General features: G+C 41.2%; 1 protein-coding gene across 1 annotated transcript in view; it reads right to left on the reverse strand.

Moving 5' to 3' along the window:
- The window catches only part of IPO11 (importin 11), a 143,910-nt gene that overhangs the window by 65,059 nt on the left and 58,683 nt on the right, over positions 1–20,168 (reverse strand). Inside the window, exons 17-21 of the mRNA XM_008161859.3 lie at positions 18,849–18,882; positions 18,611–18,651; positions 13,658–13,774; positions 11,922–12,035; positions 4,505–4,620 (exon numbers count right to left, since the gene is read on the reverse strand). Of these exons, the coding sequence (XP_008160081.1) occupies positions 4,505–4,620; positions 11,922–12,035; positions 13,658–13,774; positions 18,611–18,651; positions 18,849–18,882 (422 nt within the window). The remainder of the gene's footprint in view (positions 1–4,504; positions 4,621–11,921; positions 12,036–13,657; positions 13,775–18,610; positions 18,652–18,848; positions 18,883–20,168) is intronic.

Raw genomic sequence — 20,168 nt, forward strand, 5'->3', positions numbered from 1 at the left:
ACCCACAGCCAATAAGGAGGGAATATGGTAATTGACAGCCATGCCCTCAAAGATGGCAACGCCCAGTCCCCTCAGCTCCGCTGAGGCGACAGGCATGTGGCACAGCCGGGCCTGCCCCCAGGCCTGCCTCATGAGTCCCTCAGTCCCCTCAGCCCCCCAGCTGCTCAGGGCTGGCCCGAGGCGCAGGCAAGCCTCGTATGTTGGCTGCCCAGCTGCCCAGGGCCAGCCCGAGGGACAACCAAACGACTGAACAAGCAGGCTGCATGGGGCAACCAGGACGGTAGAGGGGGGTAGTTGGGGGCAACCAGGGTGGGGAGGGGAGGGGGCAGTTAGAAGCAACCAGGCCGGCAGGGAGGGGGCAGTTGGGGGTGACCAGGCCGGCAGCAAGGGGCAACCAGGCAGATGAGCGATTAGAAGCCAGCAGTCCAGGATTGTGAGAGGGATGTCCGACTACCGGTCTAGATCAGTAGTCAGACATCCCCCAAGGGGTCCCGGACTGGAGAGGGTGTAGGCTGGGTTGAGGGGACCCCTCCCCCTCCGCACGAATTTCGTGCACTGGGCCTCTAGTTCACTATAAAAACTCTCATCCAATTATAAATAGAAAGGAACTTCCTTTACCTCATAAGAGAGTATCTACTAAAACACACCTAGTGATGATATGCTGAATCTATTCTCTGGAAAAGCAGAAACATGCCTCATAGAGCATCCCCTATTAGCTTGTCTAACTTCATTCACATCTATTGAGTATATGTATGGAGGGCCTCTTGGAGACACTCTAGTATGATAAACCAAGTAAGTTAATAAAAGATACCATTACAGGCTTACATTAGAAAAGAAAACTAAAATTTACTGAGCTAAATCTTAGAATGTGGGTTAAATGACAAATACCAACCTAAAGAAAGTAGAAAGAGGAGATAAATATAGGAACAGAAGTTAGTAAGAAACAAACATGCAACAAAGAAAATCCAAGCCAAAGGTTGGTTCTTTGAGAAGACCAATGACAAATCTCTAGCAAGATGGATCAAGAAGGGCAGAGGAAAGCCATTTTTTAAAAAAATCACTTAATAAGTCTGAAGTTTCATTTTATAATATATAACCAAAAACATCAACTGGTACTGGTTATCCCCTAAGTTCAAGTTCCCATTCTCAATATAAAACTTTTATACCTTTGCTTCCCACAAACCTCTCATATCTTTATACACTCCCACTCCAGCCATAACACTCAGCTGATGATTACACTTCATATTTTGTTGAAACAATAGCTTACATAGAAGACCCACCTATCCCATTCAATTACAATACAGAAATCGATCTTCATGCCTCTAATTAAAACAGATAAAGTATTCCTGCTGCTATTAAAAAAAAAATGAACCCCTCTACTTGCTTGGCATCCCATCCCTTCTGCCTTCTTCAATTATATTTTTCTTTTCTTTTTATTGAATTTATTGAGATAACACTGGTTAACAAAATCATATAGGTTTCAGTTCCACAGTTCCACAACTGCCTCCTTCCATTATCTTTCTCTGGAGAATCATCTGTCCCTTTAGAACTTGCATCCCCCACACCAGCCAATGGCTGCCAGATTTCCACACACTTCTTCCTAGTAAAAGTTCTTAAACAAGTTATCAGTGATCACAGTCTGTACTTAACTTCAATTCATGCTTTAGTCTACTCCAATTCTATCTTTTCTTCTTCCTTCTCCACTGAAACCCCTCCTAATATCTCCATATGACCAATTCACTTCTATGTACTGCTCTTACTAGAACAATCAGCACATCTGACATAGCTGACCACTTCCACTTTTAGGAAATAGTCTCTTCTTCACTTGGTATTCCTCCTATATCAGTAGATTGCTCTTCTCTGTCATCTTTGATGACTCCTCATGTGGCCTCTAAATATTATAAATTCTTTAGAATTTTTCCCTGAACTGAATGTTCTCTATCTGCCCTTCTCTTCCTAAGCAATCTCACTAATCTCAGGCTTTAAATATCATATACAAAATACTAACCACTTTACAAACATTATCTCATTCTCACAACAACTGGGTAAAAGATGGATTATTTTTCCTCAATGTATAGATAAGGAAAATGAGGCTCATAGGGGATGATTACAAACCTTATACAGTGGTGTAATTGGGGGTTGGGACCTATATCTGATTACAAATGAGCTGTAACTAAGAAAAATCCTATATAATAAACGCCTAATATGCTAAATGTCCGGTCAACCGGTTGGCTGTTCAACCAATCAAAGCGTAATATGCTAATGATATGCTAAGGTTGCTCAACCACTTGCTATAACATGCACTGACCACCAGGGGGAAGACAGTCGACCAGCTGACCAGTCGCTATGATGTGCACTGACCACCACAGGGCAGACACTCCAACCTGTAGGTTAGCTTGCTGCTGGGGTCCAGCTGATCAGGACTGAGACAGATAGGCCAGACATGCCCTGGAGCCCTCCTGTGCTCCCTCCCTGGCTGGCCAACCTCCTGCGTCCCTCCCCAGCCCTGATTATGCACTGATGGGGTCCCTCGGCCTGGCCTGCGCCCTCTCGCAATCTGGGACATCCTCAGGGGATGTCGGAGAGCCCGATCCTGCAGGCCAGGCCGAGGGACCCCACTGGTGCAGGAATTCGTGCACCAGGCCTCTAGTATATGAAAAAATATGTACCCTGATTCTTTAAAGAATCTTAGCTATTAATAAATTTGGTAAATTTTTTAAAATGTATCATAATGATTTAATTTTGTTTACATATAACTAAAAGCAGGAAAAAAGAAATTGCCATTAATAGAGCAATGCATTTTTATAACTACTTGTTCATGTAATCCTTAAAAAATGTATACACCTTTACTAAGCCACATTAATATACTAAGTCTGCAATACTGATAAGTATCTGAATCTGTCTCTTTACTATAATATTTAAAATTTTTCTACTAGTCATTATCATATAGTATCTACACATTTGTAAGAAAGTACTTATATACCATAGATTGTTTTAATTTGTAATCTAGAGTAGGGGTTGGCAAACTACAGCTAAGGGCCAAATTCAACCCATATCCTATTTTTGTAAATGACGTTTTATTGAAGCACAGCCCTTTCAACTTGTTTACATATTCTCTAAAACAGCAGTATTGAATAATTGGAACAGAAAGTGCATAGCCTGGGAAGCCTAAAATATTTACTGTCTGGTCCTTTACAAAATAAAATTGCCAACCTCTGATCTAAAGTAATCTATTCTGGACAAATAAAAATATATGAACATTGCCCTGGCCAGTTTTACTCGGAGGTTAGAGCACTGGTCCACACACCAAAGGGTTGTGGGTTCAATTTCTGGTTAAGGGGACGCACCTCAGTTGCAGTTTCAATCCCTGGCCCCATTGGATAGTGAGCGAGAAGCAACCAATAGATGTTTCTCACTCTCTCTCTCTCTCACACTCTTACCCTCTCTCTCTCCCTCTTTTTCCCTCCCTAACTCCCTTCTCCTTCCCTTCCTATATATATATATATATATATATATACACATACACAAACACACACACACACACACACACGCACACACGCACACACACATGCCTAAGCGACCAGCCGACCGTCCAACAGCTATGACACGCAATGACGAACAGGGGGCTGACACTCAACGCAAGAGCCACCAAGCAACAGCAACTTTGCAGAGTGCCCTCTCGCACTCTGGGACCCCTTAGGGAATGTCACACTGCTGGTTTTGGCCCAATCCCCGCCAGGGCAAGGGACCCCACCTGCTAGAGCAGTGGTTCTCAACCTTCCTAATGCCACGACCCTTTAATACAGTTCCTCATGTTGTGGTGACCCCCAACCATAAAATTATTTTCGTTGCTACTTCATAACTGTAATTTTGCTACTGTTAATGAATCCTGTGGGTAAGCAGGCACTGGCGAACTCACCTCCATGTGCATACACCGGGCCAGCCGCTGATGGACCGCGCTGCCCACTCGGGGTCGCTCACGCCGCCACCACTGCCGCTGCCGCTGCCGCTGGGACTTGAGACGCTAACGGAAGCTGCGAGGTGCACCCGTGACCTACCCGCCCCACGTGAGCGGCCCCAAGCAGGCAGCACGCTCCATCAGCAACCGGACCGGCGCACACGCATGGAGGTGAAATCGCCAGCGCCTGCTTTCCCGCAGGCCTGAGCCCCCGAGCAACTGGTGATCCCAACGGCCTGACAGCCAGCCCCGTCCTCCCGCCACCTACCCCGATTCCCCCGTTCACCATGACTGATCCATTGGAGCCTGTGGGCCAGGGGCAGGGACCAAGAGGTCAGCCCTTCAGCCCGCTCACCAGTCCCGTCCCACCCCACCCCGCTCCACCCCGCTCGTGGGCCGGTGGTGGTGGGGGGAACGGGAGGTGCTCACGGACACTGGCTTTTTATTGAGTTTTTAAGCCCTGTTACGTGGCCTTTGCTTTATTGAAATGAGAGTAAGGAAGGTCAAGAAAAAAAAAAGGTCCAAGGTATTAGTTTTTCCTCTTACCATAATTCTAAACCATCTTCCAGAAGATAAACATGTGGAGGCTGGGAAACATCTGTACTCAGTTGAATAACTGGGAGCAGGAAAGGGTACAAGTTCTTGCTGTCCGCTCCTAATCCCTATGGGAAGTATAAATAAAACTTAATATAAGACATTCTAAGGTCCCACCACGAGCCCCCTCCCCCCAAAAAAATCATCTATCATATATAAAAACTCTAAAAACAACTTATAAAATAAATTTATCAGATTTTAAAGGATAGCCCTAAATATAAGCATTACTAAAACAAAGTTAGTTCTGTTTACAATTAGAAAGCAAGTAGCAAAAAAATACCATTCAGTTACCTAATGGTAGTAAAGTAATATATACCAAGGCTATACACATCTGTTCATTTAAAGAGTTTCCAAACATAAATATTTATTTCCCCATCTCTGAACACTAAAGAGGTGTTAACACTGAAGTATTAAATTCTATAAATTATCTAACCTAGATAATAAACACTGAACTCAACCTAAACGTTCATCAGTAAGATAATTACCTTATGGTACATTAATATTCTAGAATACTGAGTAGCCCTGAGAAAGGATTAGACATGGAATGTAAACAATTTCAAAATAATTATAAACTGTATTTAAAAAGTACAGAAGTGTGTATAATAATTCTACATGCAAAAATATTTTTTAAATAGCTATAATTCTGAATAAGTGATATATGCATAAAAATGTTTCTTTGGAGAAAATAGAAAAAAATTGTTAACACTAGGTAAATATGGAAAGGGAAAAGAATACTGGAAGAGTATAAAGGAGTTTTTTTTGTGTGTGTGCTTTTCTGTAAGCTTTTAAAAATATATACATAAAAAATATGTACATATTAGTTTAATGAAGATATTTTGCTAATATTTTTAAAGAACCAAAAACAGAAAGAGAGAAGAGAGGGCATTGTATCTAAAAATCTATTTTGCCTAATTACTGTATTATGAAGGTTGACTCAGTATACCACACAAATCTCTAAAAGAAAACAAAAAGGATGGAAAGTTTATTTCTAACCCATTAATAATCTCTATAATCTGATAAACATAGAAAGGAAATAAAATAACCAAACATCACCTCACTTAGAAAATAATTCAAATGTCAATATAATTTATAGCAAATTACAATGCAACAAAACATTTATGTATTTCCCTTTTTTGAATTAGAAATGTTTATTTTTTAAAATATATATTCCCGAAAAAACCAAGATGGCGGCATAGGTTAAACGCCTAACCTACAGCCTGGCACAACAATTTCAAAAATACAACTAAAAGTCAAAACGGACATCATCCAGAACCACAGGAAAGCTGGCTGACTGAAATGCCCACAACTAGAAGGAAAGAGAAAACCACAAGGAAATCAGAGGAGCCGTAAAAGCCTGAGGTATGGAGACACGGGCGGAGACACGAACACGCACGCGTGCGGGGAGGATGGAGCCAGAGAGGAAGGGGCGGCTGACGGCCTGGTCGGCGTTCTCTAGCAGGAAGGAGATAAAAGCTCCAGATTGCGCTGAACCCCAGCTCCGACTGCACTGAACCCCAGTTCCAGGCGAAACCCTGGGAAGCCAGACTCATGCTGGAGGAATCTGGGCTGTGGAGCGGAGGCACAGAGGAGCGGCGAAAGGCAGAGCTCCAGAGGCGCGCACGGGAATGTGCGCAGAGGATGGTCTGTTGACTGTGCCGCTGGATTGCCCTGGTGGGAAGGAGACAAAAGTGCCAGACTGCGCTGAGCCCCAGTTCCGACTACACTGAAACCCAGTTCCGGGCGAGAATCTGGGAATCCAGATTCATTGGGGGAGAGACTAGACTGTTTGGCAGCGGGCGAAACTCCAGGGTGCTTTTCTCTCAGAGGTGTTTGCAGGGAGTACAGAGGGACACTGAGACACAGGAACCTCATAGGGCGGGGCTGACAGGAAGCCAAGGCTGTAGGCTCTACCCTGAAACTCCGCCCCCATCCAAGCTGAGCACAGAGGCTTTTACAATTTTGCAATTCTAGTTGAATAAGGCTGTCTCCCAGCATAGACACAGCTGATCCTCACAGCCAATTGGACTGGAGGTCAAATCCTCCCAGTGTACCAACAGCAATCAAGGCTTAACAACACCAAGACTTTGCACTCAGCCCACAAAGGGGGGTATCGGGAGCAACCACCTAGGGAGATTGGGGAAGCTGAGCGGTGGGGAGGCGGCCAAGGGGTGAAGACACCGAGGCAGGTCACGAGTGGAAGGGATGAAGGAGGGTGGACTGGTGGACGACACACTGTTCAGAACCACATTTATAGGGTTACTTAAGAATCTTCTGGAGGACCAAGATGGCGGCATGGGGCAGACGCCTGGTTGTTGCCTACCACAGCAATTTTGGGACTGCACTGGAAGGCGGGGCGGACACCATCCAGAACAATGGCCAGAGGAATTGCTGTGAAGGAATTGACCGACGGGAGTTGGGATCGGGAAGACGAGGCCCCGCTGAGTCCCGGATCCAGGTGCACTCGCCCAGCGACTGGTCGCCGCTGCAGACCCGAGTGCCGCCGCAGTGACCTCGGACCAGCCTGCCGCCGCACACCGGGCACACTGGAGCTTCGCCGAGCCCGCCACCCAGCGATTTCCGCGCCAGCCGCCCCGGAGCTTTGAGAAAATGGCCGAAGGAATTGCTGAGAGGGAATTGACCGACAGGAATTGGGATCAAGAAGACGAGGCCCCGCTGGGTCCCGGGTCTGGGTGAGGACGCACCCCTGGGTCCGGTCGAGGCCACGCGCCCCTGGGTCAGGGTGTGGCTGGATCCCGGGTCCAGGTGAGGCCGTGCGCCCCTGGATCCGGGTGAGGCTGGGTCCCGGGTCTGGGTGAGGTCACGCCCCTGGGTCCGGGAGAGGCCACGCGCCCCTTCTTGCATTTTCCAACTCACCTGACATAAACTACTATTTTTCTAGTAATAAATTATATTACAACCACCTCCTGCTTCCTCCTTCTCCTCAACTCACATCTAAATACTCCTTAATTATCTCTCTTCTCCTCTCTCTCTCTGTCTCTGTCTCTGTCTCTGTCTCTCTCTCTCTAGTATTTTTTCAAATCTTGCCCCTTTTCCTCATGGATTTAATTCAGGTCATCATTTCCTTCAGGGGTAACAAATGAGGTTCCCAACTACTTTCCTTGACCTTACCATTCCAAACTAGTGTCCACATGGTACTCTGATTACCTTTCTAAAATAAAAATAACATTCTTTCCTCTGAGCTTCAAGATAGGTTCTTTACATTTACCTGACAAGGCCCCTACACCCAAGCTCTATACCAGTGATGGGCAACCTTTTGAACTTGGTGTGTCAAACTTCACCAAAAAACTGAGCATAACTCGGGTAGTGTGTCACTTTGAGGAAAAAACATTATTTCGCAAATGTTTCATCCTGAGGAGCAGCAAATGTTTCATCCTCGGCATGCAGCCGCATGTCATCAGAAATGGCTACACGTGCCGAAACCGGTTTGGCTCAGTGGATAGAGCATCAGCCTGCGGACTCAAGGGTCCCAGGTTCGATTCCGGTCAAGGGCATGTACCTTGGTTGCGGGCACATCCCCAGTGAGGGGTGTGCAAGAGGCAGCTGATCGATGTTTCTCTCTCATTGATGTTTCTAGCTCTCTATCCCTCTCTCTTCCTCTCTGTAAAAAATCAATAAAATATATTTTTAAAAAAAAAAAAGAAATGGCTACACGTGTCAGTGCTGACATGCGTGTCATAGGTTCACCCTCACTGCTCTATACTCTACATTCCAGCTACACCAAACTACTTAGTATTAGAAATAACTATGTTAATATCTAGAGAAAACTGGCAGATTTAACCCTTATATTTATTACTGTTCTCTGCCAACATCCCTAAAAGAATACTGTAGGATGTGTTTTTAAAGACCTATAATCGTAAATATAAAGACAGCATAAGAAAAGATAAAAGCATCTCATTTTTGAAAACTGAAAAGATAAGTAGCTACTGACTTAGCAGCCTCAGAAAGCTGAATCTCAAAGCCAGGAGCAAAAACAAGGGTTAAGAAGCAGCCTATTTACATTATAGAAACTCCAAAAGGTTTGAGGAACTGAAAGCACCAAATATTTTGGCAAGAGGGTGGTTGAAAGGGAGGTGTTAAAAATAAGAGGTCCTGCCAGAACCGGTTTGGCTCAGTGGATAGAGCAGACTGAAAGGTCCCGGGTTCGATTCCGGTCAAGGGTATGTACCTTGGTTGCGGGCACATCCCCAGTGAGGGGGTGTTCAGGAGGCAGCTGATCGATGTTTCTCTCTCATCGATGTTTCTAACTCTCTATCCCTCTCCTTTCCTCTCTGTAAAAAATCAATAAAATATATATATATAAAAAAATAAGAGGTCCTCTAGAAGGTGTTTGAAGAACAGTCTGATGCCAAATCTCATCCATGTGCACAAGCAACTGGCTCTCCCTGGTCCAGAATAAAGCTGGCAGTTTGTTCTCTTGTAAGGTAAAAGAAGTGGTCTCAAGACAGGGAGACATCAGGCAATCAAGAGCAGGGATACTACATTAAACAGGCAGATGTAATATGTAAACAGACATGAGACTGAAGGATCTTTCACTGAAAAAATATCTCAAAAACATGGACCATTCCCCGACAAAACAACTCAGCTAGATCAACCTAAAAGAAAAACCCACAATCAGCAAGTTTCTCATACGCACACAACCCTTCCAATCAGCTTTTAGTTCCCACTACTAAATTTATACAGACAAAATGTTGATATAGTTCTTGAAATTGGGTGATGGTAAGTTACCTGAGGATTCATTAGACTGTTCTTCCTTCTTTTATATATGCTTCAAATTTTTTAAATGCCAACAACCAAGAATCAACAGATATGATTATAATATCTAACATGAGAAGTAGAGAACAAAACAAATACAAAACAGCACCTTGAAGGAAACAGAAACCAAGCACAGAAATGAAAACATAGAAACTGATTATTCAACAAAACAAAAAAGAAGTCAGAGACATTAAAAACATTAAAGAAAATCTTAAAAGAAAGGTTGAAAGATAAAGTTCAGAAAATTCTCCAGAAAGTAGAGCAAAAGAGTATAAAAAAAAAAGGCAGGACAGAACAGTAAGAAAAATAGCAGACTGGGTTACTGATCTATCATCTAAGTAATAAAAAGTTCAGAAGGGATCAAAAGATCAAAACAAGAAGGGGAGGAAAAAATCCTATATAATAAAGAGCTAATATGCAAATGGTCATCACACCCTCAAGCTGAACTGCTCAGCACTCAACACTGGGGAGAGAGGATTGGGACAAGCCAGGCACAAATGAGCTCGCGAGAGAGGAATGGGGACCAGCCAGGCACAAATGAGCATGCGAGAGAGGAAAGGGAACCAGCCAGGCACAAATGAGCTCGAGAGAAAGAAATGGGGACCAGCCAGGCTTCAGCCCGGGAGAGGGACAAGCCGCCCGCCCCGTGGTCCTGGGTGCCAGTAGCTGCAGCCCAGGCGAAGCCAACCCGCCCACCGTCCCCTGCAGCTGCGGCCAGCCTAGGCAAAGCCGGCCCGGGTCCTGGGTGCCTGCGGCTGGCCAGAGGGAGGGAAGCCCAGGTCCCAGGTGCCTGCGACTAGCTGGAGGAGGGAATTCTGGGTCCCGTGTGCAAGGCGAGGCAGAGACGGTTAGGGGCGATCAGGCCAGCAGAGGAGCAGTTAGGGGCAATCAGGCAGGCAGGCAGAGGTGGTTAGGGGCAATCAGGCAAGCAGGCAGAGGGGCTAGGGGCGATTAATCAGGCAGGCAGGCAAGCGGTTAGGAGCCAGCGGTCCCAGATTGCGAGAGGCAGTCGGACATCAACCGAGGGGTCCCGGATTGGAGAGGTTGAAGGCTGGGCTGAGGGACACCCCCCCCCACCGCTCCCGTGCACAAATTTCGTGCACCAGGCCTCTAGTAAAATATAATATCATAACCTAGAACCCAAGAACATGAGTTTCCAATTTGAAATATTCAAGTGTCCAGAACAATGGGATAAAAATATATCCACATCATCAGGAAATTATAAAAAAAAATTTTTATCCTCACTCAAGGATATTTTTTCCCATTGATTTCTTAGAGAGAGTGGAAAGGGGGAGGAAGGGGAGAAAGAGACAGAGAGAGAAAGAAACATCAATGTGAGAGAGATATCAATTGGTTGCCTCCCACTCATGCCCCAACCAGGGCGGGAATAGAACCTGGGACTGAGGTACATATTCTCATCAATAAAAGAGATAATCTTTCAGGATAATTACAAGAATTACAGGGTAGACAGAAAGAGATGCTAGGTCAGACACTTATTAAAGAGAAACTGCATTTTAAAAAATTTGTATCGCCCAGCAGGCATAGCTCAGTGGTTGAGCATTAACTTCTGAACCAGAAGGTCACAGTTTGATTTCTGGTCAGGACACATGCCAGGTTGCAGGCTTGATCCTCAGTAAGGGGCAAGCAGGAGACAGCCAATCAATGATCCTTTCTCATCATTGATGTTTCTATCTCTCTCTCCTTCTCCCTCCCTCTCAGAAATCAATAAAAGTATTTTTTTTCTATTTGTATCACCATTCATCTATATAAAACTGCCTTAGACAAAAATTTGTAACTGTAAAACCCATCCATAAATATTTACTGAACAAATGAGTTTGTTTCAAAAAGTATCAAGGTGCCTGAGAAAGGTTTTTCTAAACTAATAGTAGAAAGGATATTTTTAAAACTTATTAGAACATTTAGAGTAGAAATTCTTAATTTAGAGAGAGATCTCTCATTGGAAAAATCTATCAAACTTTGAAGCAAAGGCAGTAAAAATCACTTCAGCATCCATACACTCAGAGATAGTCTAGGGTTAAGATCTTCTCTCAAAATACTCTCACCATCAGACTCTAAGTCATTTCCAGTTCAAATGAGAACTAGAGTCTCATTCTTTTTCCCTGAAGTTTGGGTTCCTCTCTACTTACTGCACATCCCAACACTTCAAAGTTAAGATGTCTATAATCAAATTCACTCCTTCTCTCAAAAGCAACTCCTGTTCTGCCTTTCCAATTTATAAAAGGTAAAATTTTTTATTTTAAATTAAGGAAAAGGAGTAAAAATGAAGTTTATGCAGAAAATCCCCAAATAACAAGAAAGCAGCCTGCAAGGTACCATGGACTACACAGATTGTGGGTTTACCATCATTGAGGACCACTACGTCTAATGAAAGAAATCATCTTTAAAAAGTAGAGGAAAATTTTCATATGTCAAAAATGTCCAAAGTAAATATACAGTGTTTTAAAAACTGTTTAGATCACACGGGACATAAAATGTGAGGCTTTTCACTAACGTTAACATAAAACACATGCAAACAATGAAAAATTTTAAAGAAGAAAAAAATACTAAACTAAGAAACTGTGGAGAAGTATCTTACCTGAACAAGGTGAATAAGCGTTGTCAGAATAGCACATCTCAACATATTGTGTTCTTCACTCTGCTTCCAAAGAAGAGGCAAATACTGCACCAAACATCCTACATATGGCCGTATCTATCACAACAGAAGTAGGGGAAGTAAAAGAATTCTATCAGTAAAAAAGGCACCTTACTTCAAGAAACACTGAAAGACCTATTTAAGTCCCAGAGAGCAAATATTTAATATATACTACATGTAATATAGTAAGCATATATCCTTTTAAAGATAAATCAGACATTACATAGAGACACAGAGCTCTAAACTACTTGACCTTCTATATCTAACTAATATATATATATATATTAATCTTCACCCGAGGACATGCTTTTATTGATTTCAGAGAGAGAGAAAGGGAGAGAGCAGAGAGAAACATCAATGTGAGAGAAAAACATCAACTGGCTGCCTCCCACACACACCCCAACCAGGGATCAAACCCACAACCTGGGTACGTGCCCTGGCTGGGAATCAAACCTGCAATCTTTCAGTGTACAGGACGACACTCCAACCAACTGAGCCACATTTGCCAGGGCTATAGTAAATATTTTAAAACAATTACCAAATGTATTACATGAAATAAAATTTAGGAATATGAAATAATATATAAAGGCCAGTAATTTCTTTAGGGTTTAATAGAAAGATGCTGTTATAATCTGCTTCTTTCTTAATAAAACAGCTTACTTAACTGGAAATACATTGTTTTAAAAACAGCATTTATTCACTCATTCAACTATTATCTGATAGCATCTTCCAAGTATCAGGCCCCAAGCACAAGGCACCAGAGAGAAAAGGATATAAAGCTACACATACAAACCCTTACAATGAGAAAGGGTAAGTGCAATGGTGAAGGTGTACAGGAGGTACAGTGGAAACACAGGAGAAGAAAAAATACAATTGTCAAGTCCACTATGCATTACGTTAACCAGTTTTAAAAATATACCCTGAAGCACACAGCACAGCTTGACATAAGCCTCATGGAAAATAAAATGGATCTACACTGAAGCTGGACAGTGCTCCAGCTCTAGGCTTACAGTCACAGTATTTGGAAGTGTTCTAATGAGTGTCCTTGATGATAAAACAAATAGTAGACCTTCAGCTTCAGTGCTACCTATTTCAATCCCATGGATTAAAATTAAAAACTGCTACCAGAAAAAAAAATGAGTGTTTCTTTATTCTGCTTATGAAATAGCATACAGTAAAAGGGTAGCAAAAAAATTGTAGAATCTGTGTCCCTCACACCCCACCCCAGAAGGTAATGTACAGAAAAATAAGTTAAATATTTGTTCAACCCTGGTCAGTATGACTCAGTCGGTTAAGCATTGTCCCATGAACCGAAAAGTCGCCAGTTAATTTCTAGTAAGGGCACATACCCAGGTTGCAGGTTCAATCCCCAGTCCAGGTGAGTATGGGAGGCAACCGGGCCTCTAGTTAACTATAAACTAGATCTGACAAGATATATAAAATTCTACTTTCTAAACACCTCTATCTTGCTAACCCAATTTTTTTAATTTTAAAATTTTAAGTCATTTTTTAAAAACTTGAGTATAAACATGTTAAATTTTGAATAACACACAACTATAAGATAGAAGCATTTTAATGTATGTCCTAACTTTTAAACAATGTATGAAAAGCAATTTAAAAACTTGACATATACTCTACTACCCGCTAACATTTATTTTCATGATTTAAAACAAAATTACCTGCATGTTGACTCTTTCAATCACACAAGAAAGGACATGTAAAACATGCATCTTTGTGTCACATTCTGTGACTTGCTGCAGTAACTGAAAAAGTAGCGTGAACATGGTTTCCAAATACTGCAGGTCAAAAGAAAAAGAAGGTTTGAAACAGAAATGTAAGACCTTTAAATACAGACAGACAGAAAAGAAATAATGTCAAAGCAATAAATAAAAGACAAAGACAAAATCTTAGCACTACCTAAACAACTTCAAACTGTTCAAGTTGTCAATTTTAGGAAATTTTTTCTTTATACCTGCTAAATGTTGTGTCTGTTTTAGAATTTCATTCATCCACAATGTTTTCAGAAGAAAACTGTGTCTAAAGATTTTGTATTTAAATTTTATACTGTTAACAGTGTCTTGCATTGCTCTTCCACATATGCCTGCTGTTGTGCAAGGTCTATTCATTAGAGTAAAAGGAATACCAATTATGGCACTTACATATCATATGATATGAACCTTAACGTATGCTGCATGGAGATGAAAATTTTTGTATACATTCTTATAACTCTAAGAATGACAGAATATCTCTTATTCAAAACTAGAAAACTATCCTATGTCTGGCTATTAAAGCCAATATTATAAAAATTATAGCAAGAATTAACAAATCTCAGAACATAAAACAAATACTCGTTCTTTCAGATATTTGGTTCATTTTTATACAAATTTCTTAAATATATGTCTTTCATCAAAAAATATCTAATGATTCTTTGAACAAATAAAAAAATCTGCTCTACAAGTTCCCCCATGAAATATAGAGATTTTACCATATAACTAGTGGTATATAACATGGATACATGCACATTGAAAGGAAATTAATTAGAAGGTGGCCAGTAGGGCAGGACTGGGTGAGGTGGGCCAGACATGCCCTGGAGCCAACCTCCCACCTCAGCTCACAGGGCGCCACAGCTCAAAGGGCATCTGTGGAGTGAGTGGAGTCCCTCTGGCAGGTGGGGTCCCTCAGCCTGGCCTGCGGGGATTGGGCCAAAATTGGCTCTCCGACATCCCCTGAAAGGTCCCGGAGTGCAAGAGGGCACTCTGCAAAGTTGCTGTCATACAGGGTGTGGAACGCAAACGCAAATGTGCAGTAAACCAGATTCAGGGCCAACAGTGCCCTAGCAACAACATAACCCACGGCCAAAGGTGGAATCGCACAGTCCTGCAAAGAATCAAGCGCCCTCCTCTCTGGTTCTGGGGTGCATCACCCGAGAACCACCACTGAGCATCTGCCCCTTGGTGGTCAGTGCGCGACATACCTACCGGCCGGTCAGACAGTCACTTAGTCTTTTCCTATCTAGTAAAAGAGTTATATGCAAATTGACCATCACTCCAACACACAAGATGGCCGCCACAAGATGGCCAGCAGGAGAGGGCAGTTGGGAGGGACCAGGCCTGCAAGAGAGGACAGTTGTGGGCAATCAGGCCAGCAGGGGAGGGCAGTTGGGAGGGACCAGTCCTGAAAGGGAGGGCAGTTGTGGGCAATCAGGCCAGGAGGGGAGAGCAGTTGGGGAGGACCAGGCCTGCAAGGGAGGGTAGTTGGGGGTGATCAAGCCTGTAGGGGAGGGCAGTTAGGGGTGACCAGGCCAGCAGAGGAGGGAAATTGGGGGCGACCGGGTCTGCAAGGGAGGGCAGTTGGGGGGGGGGGAGGACCAGGCCTGCAGGGGAGGGCAGTTAGGGATGACCAGGCTGGCAGGGGAGGGCAGTTTGGCATCAATCAGGCTGGCAGGGGAGTGGTTAGGGGGTGATCAGGCTGGCAGGCAGAAGCAGTTAGGAGCAATCAGGCAGGCAGGCAGGCAGGCGAGCAGTTGGGAGCCAGCAGTCCTGGATTGGAGAGGGTGCAGGCTAGACTGAGGGACACCCCCCCATGCACGAATTTTATGCACTGGGCTTCTGTGCATAAAATTTTCTTTCTTTTTTGGCATAGCCAATATTCATATGAGCTATTTATTGATTTTATTAAATGTATGGGGTGATATCCTAATATAAGGCTAATATGCAAATCAACTGAACAGCAGAACAACCAGTCACTATGGCACACACTGACCACCAGGGGGCACATGCTTAATGCAGGAGACGCTCCCACAGGGGAAGCACCACTAAGCCAGAAGTTGGGCTCACGGCTAGAGAGCACAGCGGTGGTGGCGGGAGCTTCTCACCTGCTGGCTTAGGTCCACTCCCCGTAGAAGTGGGCCTAAGCCATCAGTCAGACATCCCCAAGGGCTCCAGGACTGTGAGAGGGCACAGGCCAGGCTGAGGGATCCCCCCCCAAGTACACAAATTTTGTGCACCAGGCCTCTAGTTTGTTAATAAGATCATATAGGTTTCAAGTATAGATTTCAATGATACATGATTGCTCACTATCCAAAGTCAAATCATCTTATATTTGGCCCCCCTTTCCCTCTGGTAACCACCAGAATGTTGTCTGTCTGTGTCTCCGAGTTTCAATTTTACACCCCATGTATGAGTGAAATCATATGGTTCTTCACTTTTCAGCCTGACTTATTTCACTTAGCATAATATTCTCCAAGGTCTATCCATGTTGTCACAAATGGCAGTATTTCATCTTTTCTTATGGCTGAACACATAGTTTATATGTATCACAACTTTAATCATATATCAAAAGACCCTTAATTTCCATGTCTTGGGCACTGTGAATAATGCTACAATGAACATAGGGGTGCATATATCTTTGAAAATAAGTGTTTTCAAGTTTCTTAGGGTAGATACTCAGAAGAGGGATTGTTGGGTCATTTGGTAACTCTATTCTTAATTTTTTGAGGAACCGCTACAGTGACTGTACCAGACTATAGTCTCACCAGGAGTGAATGAGGGTTCTGATAACAGCCACTCTAATAGGTGTGAGGTGGTATCTCACTGTAGTTTGATTTGCATTTCCCCGAGTAGCTAGTGAAGTTGAGCATCGTTTCATATGTCTGTTGGCCATTTGTATGTCTTCTTGGGAGAAGTGTCCATTCCCATTTTTTAATTGGACTATTTGTTTGGGGTTGAGTTGTATGAGTTCTTTTTTTATTATGGATATTAACCCCTTGTTAGAGTTGTTGTTTGCAAATATCATCTCCCATTTGGTTGGTTGCCTTTTTGTTTTGTTGGCAGTTTATTTTGCTGTGCAGAAGCTTTTTAGTTTGAGATAGTTACATTCATTCATTTTGCCTTCACTTCCTTTGCCTTTGAGGTCAAATTCATAAAATCTTCTCTAAGACCAAGGCCCATGAGTTTAGTACGTTTTCTTCTATAGAAATTATTCTTTCAGATCTTATATTTAGGTCTTTGATCCATTTTTAATTAATTTTTGCATATGGGGACAAACTGTAGTCTATTTTCATTCTTTTGCATGTGGCTTTCCAATTTTCCCAGCACCATTTATTGAAGAGGCTTTCTTTTCTCCATAGTGTGGTTTTGGCTCCTTTGTCAAAAATTATTTGCCCATATACTTGTGATTTTATTTCTGGGCTCTCAATTCTGTTTCATTAGCCTGTGTGTCTATTTTTCTGCCAAGATCATGCTGTTTTGATTATTGCTGTGGAGCCAGATAGTGTGATACCCTGCTTTCTTCTTTTTCTCTGGATTGCTTTGGCTATTCCGGGTTTTTTGTGGTTCCAAATCTGATTTCTTTTGTTCTATTTCTTTAAAAATTGACATTGAGATTTTGATGGGGATTGCATTAAGTGGGAATATTGCTTTGGTTAATATGGCCATTTTAACTATTGATTCTTCCAATCAATGAACACAACATCTTTCCATTTCAAGAGATTTTGTTTTTCACTCTCTTTTAATAATGCTTTGTAGTTTTTAGTATATAGGTATGTCATATCCTTTGTTAAGTGTATTCCTAGGTATTTTATTCTTTTTGTTGCCATTGCAAAAGGAATTGTGTTGTTTATTTTTTCATTTCTTTTTCTGAAATTTTATTGTTAGTATATAGAAAAGCAATGAATTCTTATACATTGATTTTGTACCCTCAACTTTACTGTATTTGTTAATTGTTTCTAATAGCTTTTTGGTGGAGACTTTAGGGTTTTCTATATACAGAATCATTTCATCTGCAAAAAGTGACAGTTTTACTTCTTCATACCCAATTTGGATGCCTTTTATTTCTTTCTCTTGCCTGACTGCTCTGGTTAAGACTTCCAGAAGTATGTTGAATAAGAATGGTGAGAATGGATATCCTTATCTTGTTCCTAATTTTAGAGAAAAAGCTTTCAGTCTTTCACCATTAAGTATGATATTAGCTGAGGGTTTGTCATATACAGACTTTATTATGTTGAGGTACTTTCCTTCTATACCCATTTAATTGAGTGTTTTAATCATAAATAGATGTTGTATCTTATCAAATGCTTTTTCTGTACCTATTGATAAGATCATATGATTTTCTTCTTGCCTATTCCTCTTAGAATAACTACTGCCCCAATTTTACTGATATATTTAACAAGTCTTACTGAACACCAATTATATTAAAACACCACGCTGGGTGCTCAGAGTTGAGTGAAGAATAAAAAGATGAGGAAGACTTAGTATTCTGTTTTTCAAGTAATTTGCAATCTAGTGTAAGACCGACAGATATATACATATATATATATGGCAGAGGGGGATAACCTAAGGAGTAAAAGTAACAGACACATCTGAAACTAAATTACTTGATGTTTTATAACTGTGACAAAAGAAAAAGTTTAGAACTCAGCTCCAAAATAGATGATGAGATAGCTAAACAAACAAAAAAAGGCAGAATAAAAAGCAAACTGTTTGAAATGTAAGTTACCAACTATTTCAAAATAATTAAATATACTTTTAAATTCAGCTTCAATAAATAACCTATATTTAATTCCAGCTACAAAATAACACTTAATATTCAAAACACATAAGCAGAAATTGTTTTAAAACTAGAAATATTCTTACCGGTAGAAACTGATCTGTTCTAAACTCAAAATCATCAACAGGTAAAGAGTAGTTAAGGAATACTGAGAATATATGACATTTATCAGGAATATATATATATATATATAAGCCAACTATAATAAACCAATCAAAAATTACATTTTAAACTACCTCATAAATTGATTTAACAAAATAATTAACAATTTCAAAGTGTTATAATTCTTCACAATGAAGTATTTTAAAATTATTTTAAGGATATTTAACTTCAGGGTTGTAGCTGTTTCAATACGGACCTAAAAGAAAGTATATCATGAATTTTAAGTTATTCTAGAACTATGAAACATCATTTATATTAAACGACAAAAAATTTATTCCAAATAACTTTCTTCACTCCTTTTGTTAATATTTAAGTCAAAGAAAATATTAATATCTAAAAATAAAAGGACACTCTAACTTATTTAATAAGAGCTAAAAATGGAAAGTACATAGAGTATAAGAAAAGAGGAGCATTTAAAATATGACAAGTAAAAATAAGAACAAAAATTAGCTCTTCTTAAACTATTAATAAAACAAACAGAAAGCACTCACATAGAGACAGAATGAATTTCCCAGTGATTCATAAGTAATGGGGAAAAAATCAGAACTTGAATTTATAGAATAACAAGTTGGAGAATGTGACATATAATTGGTAAGAGAGAGTCTAACAATTCTTAGAACACTAGTTGTTCAATAAATAAATGATAAATACATGCAAGAAAAGAGGAAATCCTGTCTTAACAAGACTCTAAACATGACTTTTTCACAGAATAAATTCAGATCTTCTGAAGGAAAATGAAATCCTATGTATCCAGAACTAGATCCAGACCATGAACTCAGCCTATGAGTCTAGGCCATATAACTCCAGCTGAAACCTCAGAAAACTCCTGAAAAGATAAAAAGCTAATTCCATGTTGGGGCAAACAAGTGCCATCAAGATATCAGAAACTGGAAGGATCCTAAAAATCATGAGAGCAACAGAGAAAGGAACAAGAAGAAACTATAGATCAGTATTACTTCCAAAGAACACTACTACAAAGATAAGAGTATTCAGACACTTTTATGGCCCGATTCAGTGAGAATGAGCCCTAGGATAAGAGTCGGGATGGTTGATATGAGTTCTTGACCCTAATAATACCTGACCACTTCTACAGCCTGCCCGTAGCAGTGAAAGTTAATTCCTCACACTAAAACAGTAAGCATGGTACTGAAGCCAGAAAGAAATGGCACTTTTTCAGGGACTTAAGGCCACCAGGAAAATGTAAATAAGGAGGATATAAAATAATACCCTTGAAAGAAAGTAATCTGCTCAAGAGAAAAAGAATAATGATTTCATAATCTTTTGTCCCTATTTCATAATTCTTTCAATAAACATTTTCTAAGACTTGACTCCATGCTAGGCATAAGAAATAGTGATATTATTATCTACACAGTGGTACTATTACTACTTGGAACTACTCGTCGTACTATTTTGTACTCTTCTGCAATAAAAGTCAAGATCACTCAATTACATAACTTGATGTATTTCTTCTGAAATACACAG

The sequence above is a fragment of the Eptesicus fuscus genome, chromosome 4 (assembly GCF_027574615.1).
Source record: "Eptesicus fuscus isolate TK198812 chromosome 4, DD_ASM_mEF_20220401, whole genome shotgun sequence".
Classification (NCBI taxonomy): domain Eukaryota; kingdom Metazoa; phylum Chordata; class Mammalia; order Chiroptera; family Vespertilionidae; genus Eptesicus; species Eptesicus fuscus.